Source organism: Miscanthus floridulus, chromosome 5, assembly GCF_019320115.1.
Source record: "Miscanthus floridulus cultivar M001 chromosome 5, ASM1932011v1, whole genome shotgun sequence".
In the NCBI taxonomy this organism is placed as follows: Eukaryota; Viridiplantae; Streptophyta; class Magnoliopsida; order Poales; family Poaceae; genus Miscanthus; species Miscanthus floridulus.
In genome coordinates, this window is record NC_089584.1 from 28,110,625 (window position 1) to 28,119,354 (window position 8,730).

The 8,730-nt window shown below is 44.5% G+C and overlaps 1 protein-coding gene and 1 pseudogene across 1 annotated transcript; both read left to right on the forward strand.

The window, feature by feature from the left end:
- The first annotated feature begins 389 nt into the window (after positions 1 to 389).
- On the forward strand, positions 390 to 4,735 carry LOC136449741 (glycogen synthase kinase-3 homolog MsK-3-like; annotated as a pseudogene).
- Positions 4,736 to 5,132: 397 nt separating this feature from the next.
- LOC136451852 (zinc finger CCCH domain-containing protein 3-like) lies at positions 5,133 to 8,140 on the forward strand. The gene is made up of 5 exons (XM_066452542.1): positions 5,133 to 5,579; positions 5,747 to 5,817; positions 5,905 to 6,004; positions 6,760 to 6,861; positions 7,925 to 8,140. The coding sequence occupies exons 1-5, from the start codon at positions 5,444 to 5,446 to the stop codon at positions 8,026 to 8,028; spliced, it is 513 nt and encodes a 170-aa protein (XP_066308639.1). The 5' UTR covers positions 5,133 to 5,443; the 3' UTR covers positions 8,029 to 8,140.
- The last annotated feature ends 590 nt before the right edge of the window (positions 8,141 to 8,730 follow it).

Genomic DNA, 8,730 nt, shown 5'->3' on the forward strand with positions numbered 1-8,730 from the left:
AACGGGGAACCCCCCGCCACCGGATCCCACCCGCTGCGGCGTGGGCCCTGACCGCGCTCGCCTCCACGCGGCAGCGTGCAGGGGGCAGCGCAGGCGAACAGTAACCGAGCCCCGCCCCCGACGCAGTCCGGGCAGCGGGCCCCGCGGATTTGACCAGTCAAAAGGCGTGGCCCAACCAAAACCCCAAGGGATCCGGCGCCCTGTGTGCACGTGACTCGTGCCGAGAACGCTTGGTTGACAGGTGGGGCCCGTGAGGAACGTGACCCACATGGTGCGCGCGGGCGTCGTGTGGTGGTGCTGGGTGCTTTGACTGCAGGCCTCGGCAGCAGGCAGGCAGGCAGGCACAAATCATTTCGGTCGCTGCGTCGCGTTGGGAGCAGTATTCTGCTGTGCCTGCGTCCCGACAAGCGGAAAGAAGAGGCGGGGGTGGGAGGAGGTAGAAAGGGGGAGGAAAGGAGGGGAGAGGAGGGCGAGCAGCCAGAGAACAGGGAGGTAGACTGGTGGAGAGGAGGCGGAGGAGGGAGAAGGCGAAGCGGAGGAACCATCTCGGAGGGGAGCAGAGAGATTTCTTTGGTGGAGGAAGGAGGGAGGCAACAGGGGGAGGTTAGAGGCATGGAAACCCATCTGTTCTTTCTCCTAGATTTGGCTGTTTGTTTTTTCGGTTTGTTCTTCTCTGTTGGTCGTTTGTGACCGCGAATGGGCGCTCCGTTCTTGGTCCATGTTTCCGTGCGCCGCTGGCGGTTCTGGGAGCTCTGGTCATCCGTCTCCTGGGATCTGCCTTTTCCCGGTGGGAGGCGCGGACCGTTCGCCGCCGGGTTGGGCCTGTTCTTCGCGCGGGTCAGTGACGATTTCTGGAGCGTTTCCTGGGTTCTTGACGAAGTTGGTATCGTTCTGTGAAAGATGCGCTCTATCTCTGAGTTCGTGTTCATGTTTTTAGTGATTTAGTCAGCCTAGACGCTAGAGCGTTTGCGCGGATCTCATGACTTCTGTTCCTCTTGTCTATCGGTGCATAGGTGCTGCTCTAGCTTCCATGCGAAATGAAATCCATCAATTAGTGCCCAAGCCGTCAATTCTTTGTTGATTTGCTTGTTCCCCTTCGTTACAGGCTCGGAAATGCCCCCTGAACAGATTCAGAGGGGGTCCTAAATTAGGATTATTTGCTTTGACTTTGCAAGAGTTCGGAGCACGTTGCCTTGATATGCTTGAGTTCTGGCCGAGACATACAGTCGAGCTTTTTTTTTCCCTTCCATTCTAAGGCCATTTAGAAGGGGGAAGTTTTGCTTCGCGGATGAACATAGCGTCTGTATCTTTACGAGTATCTGCCAGTCTGGCTTTATATGTTTAGAGAGGAGGGTCAAGATAAGAAAGCCCTTAGATAGTTCGATGCCATGGCTAAACTTTGGTACAGTAAACACGAATGACTTCGTTTTACGATGTTTTGATAAGCCGTGAGCGGTTCTTGCAATGTGTGTCAACTATTAGGTGATTCTGTGCTCTATTTTCTGTCGGTGGCCTGCTTGGCTCATGACTTCAGCCGTGTTTGCAAGTCTAGGATGAACTTGTTCTCGTTTCTTACATTTTACCTATATTCGAGGGATGGGCTGTACTACTTGTTAACAAAGTTCGGCTCGTTAGACATTAAGCCTCTGCCGTTGCGAATGATGTTGCCATTGCAGTATCTAGAACCATCCCTCTGATCGATTTGGTTGCTAATCCACTTACAGGTAGCCCAATAGATCTGCTGCTGTTGGGGGAGTTGATGCACGTTGGCTTTCTTAAGAGATGGCTTCAGCTGGTGTAGCCCCTTCTGGGTACAAGAACAGCAGCAGCACCAGCATTGGTGTGGTGAAGTTGCAAGATCAGATGAACGAGATAAAGATTAGAGATGATAAGGTGAAGATGCATTGACATCTTGTTTCGGGAATTTCTTCAAGATTATGTGAAAAATGGGACCGTGATATAACATTTTACGTGAATGCCAATTGCAGGAAGTTGAAGCAACCATAATTAATGGGAAAGGGACTGAAACTGGGCACATAATTGTCACCACTACTGGTGGCAAGAATGGTCAACCAAAACATGTGAGAGTGCTTTACTGCATTTGATCAGGATTTATCAACTATTGTACATGTTTTTAGTGCATGCTTGAATCTAATAATTGAAAGACAGGACCATAATTTAATGTGCTACGTTTGCATATTGCCAACATATTCATGATGTGTGGAATTGTTCTGATCAATTTTCTCAGTTTCTTTTTGTATGTCTAATAATGCGAATTTATTGGTTGCATTTGCAGACAGTGAGCTACATGGCTGAGCGCATTGTAGGTCAAGGTTCTTTTGGGATTGTCTTCCAGGTTAGTTGCAACAACTTGTGACTGACTTAGATATGTTCTATTATGCAGCTGTCGGTGGTATTATACGTTCCATTGCGCTGTACCTATTTTAGATCTTTCATATCTTGCGTGCTACCTTTTGTAATCAGATGCCTCTCCTAATTTGCAATGCCATTTCACCTGTTCATAGGCTAAGTGTTTGGAGACGGGTGAGACTGTTGCCATAAAGAAGGTTCTTCAGGATAAGCGTTACAAGAACCGTGAGCTGCAGACCATGCGCCTTCTTGACCACCCTAATGTTGTTGCTTTGAAGCATTGCTTCTTTTCAACAACTGAGAAGGATGAGCTTTATCTAAACTTGGTCCTTGAGTATGTGCCGGAGACAGTTCATCGAGTTGTGAAGCATCACAACAAGATGAACCAACGTATGCCACTTATTTATGTGAAGCTGTATATGTACCAGGTAATGATTTGTACCTTTCCTTTTTCCTATTGTTTTAATTATACTTTAAAGCTTATGTTTTGGATCCTGTATGAGAATGTTTGATGTTGAAGCTAAACAAAATATTTCATTTCACCTAAATATTGGCTGCTCCAATGGATGTGCTTGTTCTTTTTCAATATTTGATATTGTATTGGTTTTTGGCAGATATGTAGGGCATTGGCTTACATTCATGGTACTATCGGTGTCTGCCACAGAGATATTAAGCCACAGAATCTTCTGGTATGCTGGAAAATCTTCTATTTTGCTTCTGTATCTTTTTCTAGAAGAAATGGTTTTGTACTTTGAAATTGATTTTCAAACTTCACTACAGGTGAACCCACACACCCACCAGCTTAAACTATGTGACTTTGGTAGTGCAAAAGTTCTGGTCAAGGGGGAACCAAACATATCGTACATCTGCTCCCGGTACTATAGGGCTCCAGAGCTCATATTTGGTGCTACTGAGTATAGCCACAGCGATTGACATTTGGTCTGCTGGATGTGTTCTTGCTGAGCTTATGCTAGGGCAGGTAAGGTGTCTCAAATTTTTATTGCTATTTAAAAAAAAATTCAAGTCAACAAAAGTCTTTTCAGTTCACATTGTCTTACAAGAACTATTTCGACAGCCTTTGTTTCCGGGTGAAAGTGGTGTGGACCAACTTGTAGAAATCATCAAGGTAGTTGTCGGTTCTGCGAACTTGTAAATTATCTTCTACAGAAACACAAATTCTGATTCACCCTTAATTTGATTTTGTATGGCAGGTCCTTGGTACTCCAACAAGGGAGGAAATTAAATGCATGAACCCGAATTACTACAGAGTTTAAGTTCCCACAAATCAAAGCACACCCATGGCACAAGGTGCAAATCTTTCTACATTTTGTTACAATATTCTGAAAAAACTGTTGCTGTTGTGTTACTAATTGCCTTTTTGTACATTTATCTTTCAGGTATTCCACAAAAGGATGCCGCCAGAAGCTGTTGATCTGGTCTCTCGGCTACTCCAGTACTCCCCAAATCTGAGATGCACTGCTGTAAGTGCATGTCATTGTACATTACATGATGGAAATAGTCATAGCATTAGACCTGTGTGCCAGCTCCTGCATTACCCCTGTTGACTTTATGATTTTCTAAGATCTTTATGAATCTTTTGTCCAGGTGGAGGCACTTGTTCACCCATTCTTTGATGAGCTTCGGGATCCTAATACCCGCCTTCCAAATGGCCGCTTTTTGCCACCCCTTTTCAATTTCAAGACTCACGGTATGTTTCATGCCTACTCAATTCAGCATTGTTATCATAGCTGTTACAACCAGCTAGCAGTGTAGTTCCAAGTTTGTTCTTTGTATATCACCACCTTACATGCTTGCCACCTCTGTTCTGCAGAATTGAAAGGAGTCCCAGCAGACATTGTTGCAAAATTGATTCCAGAACATGCAAAGAAGCAATGCTCCTATGTTGGATTGTGAAAATGACTGCGCCTTGAGACTGGAACCTGTGGTTGCAATTGTGCATTTCCCCTGGGATGTTGGATGATCTGAGGCATGCGAGCCTGTCGTTGAAGATGCAAGTTTACCTACATGTATGACAATGTGACCTGTGTAGCTGAGTAGTCTATGTCGCAGTGACATGTAACGGCACCCCCCTTCCTACTGACTGACGCTTACTGGAGATTGCCATAGCTGATCTTGTAATTTGTTATAGAGCAGTATGAATGTATTTATGGTAGCTTTGAATCCATGTATGGATTCACTTCGTTTTTCCATGTTTCCTTGTCTCCAGACCCAGACTGCTACCGTATTTTGTTGTTGATTGTTACCTAGTGCTGCTCCTGTCGATTATTGCACACTGGCGATGGTATCTGCTGTTGATTGTTGCCAAAATCTTTTGGTTGAGAATTGAGATGTAGTTATTTGTTCAGTCTGGAAGTATGCTGATTTGATCGCTCTTACCTGAAAGTTGCGCTATTGCAGCGTTTGAGACGATTGTGGAAATCTGATGCGATTGAGGAAATGTGACACGCGTAGATGGTATTCTTGGTTTGGTATTACTTCGGGTTATTTTACCGTTACAATTCAAAGTTTTGAAACTACCATTACAATTCTTTCTTAAAAAAACGGCTCTTTCTCGTGAGGTGGTTGGTATGGTTCCGCCGCCTCTTCTCATGAGGTGTTTGGTATGATGGGTCTTGTTTTTTTTTTTTTCCAATCGAAGCTGTTGTGAGATAAAGCGTTATGCCAAACAGATTCTTGGTATCAGGTTAGATTTCGAGGCGTCGAGTCTTCGTGGGTGATATTTTTGAGTCATACCCTTGCAAGTTGCAATCTAAGCATTGGACTGTTGAACTACAGATGTTTCTTTGGTTGTACCTCAAGGTGGCGTTTGGATAAAAGGGATATAAAGGATGGGATAGGGATAGTTAAATGGATGAACGACCAAGATTAAATGAAGCGTAAAGAATGGATAGCCAGGATACAGTATTACTCTTGTCCTGGTCTGAATCCAAACGCCACATAGGGTTGTGGCTAGGCTTCGGATTAGCAAAGGAAATTCTCAGTTCTTGCAAAAAATTGTGTGGGATTTGTTGCTGCAGGTTAGCAGAGAGCAGAGCTGCCAACACCCAGCAGGATGCCCTTGGGGAAGTACTACTGCGACTACTGCGACAAGCAGTTCCAGGACACCCCCGCCGCCCGGAGGCGCCACCTCCAGAGCGTCCAGCACCAGCGCGCCCGCGCCCTCTGGTACGACTCCATCCACCACCAAGGTCAGCCGGAAACCCTCCCCTTCCCCTTCCCTTCCCCTTCTTCCCCTTCGCAGTCGTCGCTTCATCTGCTCTCTGGTTGGCGCGTTTCGTCGAACACCGTGTCTGCCACCCGCGCTCGGGGCCGTTCAGGTCTTTCCGGTTGACTCCTCTGTTTCCTTCGTCGGCAGAGCAGCATGGCGGCGCTTCCTCCCTCCTCCTGCCTGACGGCACCCTCGCTAAGGGCATCTGTCACCACTTCGTCCTGCACGGTGAGTCATCTCACGCTGCGTCGGAAACTTAGCAGCTGCCTCACATGCACCAAGAGTAGGCCGCTCTGAATTTTGAGGTCAATTCCTTCATGTTGCAGGGGACTTGCAAGTATGGGGATTCATGCAGGTACTTCCATCCGAAGCCAGATGGTGTCAATCCAGCATTAGCTGCATCTGGTAAGGGTTTGCATTTTTCTTAAAGTAGCGTGCCATCCACACATCTGGTAGGGTATAAATCAATACATGCCTACAGGTATGCTATTGGGTGCAACTTAGGGGCTGTTTGAACATCTACTCATACTAAAATTTTAAGTATCCATCGAGTTGTATGTTGCATTTGGGCTAGATTCTATTTGAATGAAACACCTCAAAACTCTAAAGAACTCTAAAAATGGAACGCCTCCTGAAGATCACATGTTCCTACATTTGATTTTCCACACATACCGTTTCATTTGAGCAACAGACACTGTAATTGATTTTAGGTGATATCTGTGCCCCTCTGCGGAATCCAAGCAGAGCTTTTGGGTCTCCCTTACTTCTGCCTCAGAGGAAATAATTGTCTGTACACAAATCTGCTGGAGTGTAGGAACATTTAGCCTTTTTTCCACCCTCGAACACGCAGGAGAGGTGTGTATCATTATATTAAATAGAAGAAAAGGTGTGTAGGTGACTCATACAACCCCTTAAAAGGGCATAACCCCATGACCAGTACAGCAAGGAACCTTTAGCCTTGTTAGGTATAAATCGTTAGGTATGACTAATTATCTTGAATGCATTACAAAGCTTATATTTACAATTACTATTGGTAACACCTGATGCTTATAACTTGGAGAAACATTTGTTTATTAGTTCCGTCAGCGCTAAAACAATCCTGAGGTTGGTTTAGTCCATGGATAGGCCTTATATGTTTCCAATAAATTTGTATCATTCAGGGCCTGGGTCTGGGCCTGGACCCTTGGTGCAGCAGTCTGATTTTATTGGGAACCAACCCAATTTTGTTGGATACCAGGGAGCAGACAGAAATTCTTCCTCAGGTAATCTTTTTATTGCATGAGATTCTTATCAACACAATATTGTTATAGTTAACTGTATGATTGCATGCCTCACCTTGAAATTACTAGTTAGATTTTGCTTCATAAACAATTAATTACTGCATTCCAGTCAATGCTTAGAGATTGTTTACAGTATTCTTTATGAAGCCCGAACTTGAAAACAATGGATATGAAAATTTTAAGAGCTATATACGCCACCCACTCAGTCAAGTAACTAGTAAATATATGAAAAGTGTGCTTAACTGTAGGTGTCTCATGGTCTCACCAATCCAGAATAAACAATTGCACTTCTCGAGTTCTAGTGTTACAATTTTTTTCCATCTAGTATTTTTTTTAAAAAAAATATTTGGGTTGCCATTTAACATGCCATGAAGGGAAAATTGTGTTGATGACCGTTGAATGAGATGAAACCTACTTCTACTTGTAAGTAGAGAACACCTGCTCGTAGAAGAAACACACATAATTAAGGTACTAATATATTCTCCTCTGAAAACCAACAAAAGATTTCTAAATTCTAGGCACCCACCTTACAGAAAGAATTGTGATATGCGATAAGCTATATGCTTATCATATCCTCAGTTTAGTCAGCTGTCCTGCCATGAATTGAGCCCTTGCCACACAATCATCCTATTTGGACGTTTTAAATTACACGATCACGTGCCAGCGGGTCCATTGGTTAGTGACTTGGTGCCTACCAGAGACTGATCGCGTGCCGTTTGGATGTTTCGAGGCTATTCGATTGCAGGCTGGCCTGTCGGTTGGTGCCTCAAGATGACTAGGAAGGAGGGCCTACAGATTAAAGGCCTTAAATTTGTTTGGTTTGGAGCTGTTGTCAGCTTCCAGGTCTGCAGGAACCATGCTCTTGATCCTTTCTCTGAATTCTGAAATTTTGTGATGCTTTCAAGTGCTTAAGCTGCCAGGGAAGCATAGGGTTCACCGTTTTGCAAATGCTCCATCATGATTTATCTCGTTAATGAGTTCCATCACACTTACCTTTAGCGAGTTTGCATTGGCAATGTTTCATTCCTCTGTTATTGTTGCGCAGGGAACATACTGGGGGGGCACACCTCCTGGGGCAACCTGCCGCCGTCACTGCAACCTCCTCCTGAAGGCGGCTATCCTCCCCTCCCGTTCATCGACTGGGGCTGAAGGGGTGTTGTCTCCCTGAAATTTGAACCATTTAACATTTTGTACCTTGATTGGTTGTGCTAAATCGCATCTACTTGCAGCGCAGTATAATAACGAGGATCCCAGTTTACTACCTTTGATCGTAAGTTTATTTCTATAGATATTTACAGTCAAAGTCACACTTTGGAGATTGTGTTGATGTTTGAATGAACTTATATTTGTAGACATAAGAGGAAGTAACTGAGAAAATATACTGTGTATCAATGGTGCTCTTCTGGCAGTTGGAATCCGTGTACAATTTGCACTTACTACCTTACTGTGAGCAGCACCTCGCTTTCACATAAAATTTTCCAAAATAAAAAAACTCCCATGACAAAAGCAATAACAAATAGGGGGGAAATAAAAAACTCCCATCACAAAAGCACATCGTTGTTCACTAACTAGTAACAACCTTATCTCTGAACTATGAAGTCTGCTGGCTCTGAACTTCATCTCCTGGAAGATTCAGCAACGGCCGCGATCGTGTAATAGGGTAGTGCATGAATTGGACAATGTTAGGTAGCTTATGTGATCTGGAGGAGGAACAATCTTTTATCTCCATTCCGCCATGTATTAAATCTATAATTACTGATGATTCAGCTCTGTCTGAGTAATGAAAATCCCTGTCCCCCCACCAAAAAGAGAGACTAATACCACTATCAAGTGACTGTACTCAACTAAGAG

Bases quoted from the DNA above. Each gene is read 5' to 3' on its own strand.
- LOC136451852 (XM_066452542.1), top strand. From the start codon at position 5,444: ATGCCCTTGGGGAAGTACTACTGCGACTACTGCGACAAGCAGTTCCAG. The intron at 5,818-5,904 runs GTCCTGCACGGT...CTGAATTTTGAG, and splicing joins AGGGCATCTGTCACCACTTC to GTCAATTCCTTCATGTTGCA. The intron at 6,005-6,759 runs GTAAGGGTTTGC...TGTATCATTCAG, and splicing joins TCCAGCATTAGCTGCATCTG to GGCCTGGGTCTGGGCCTGGA.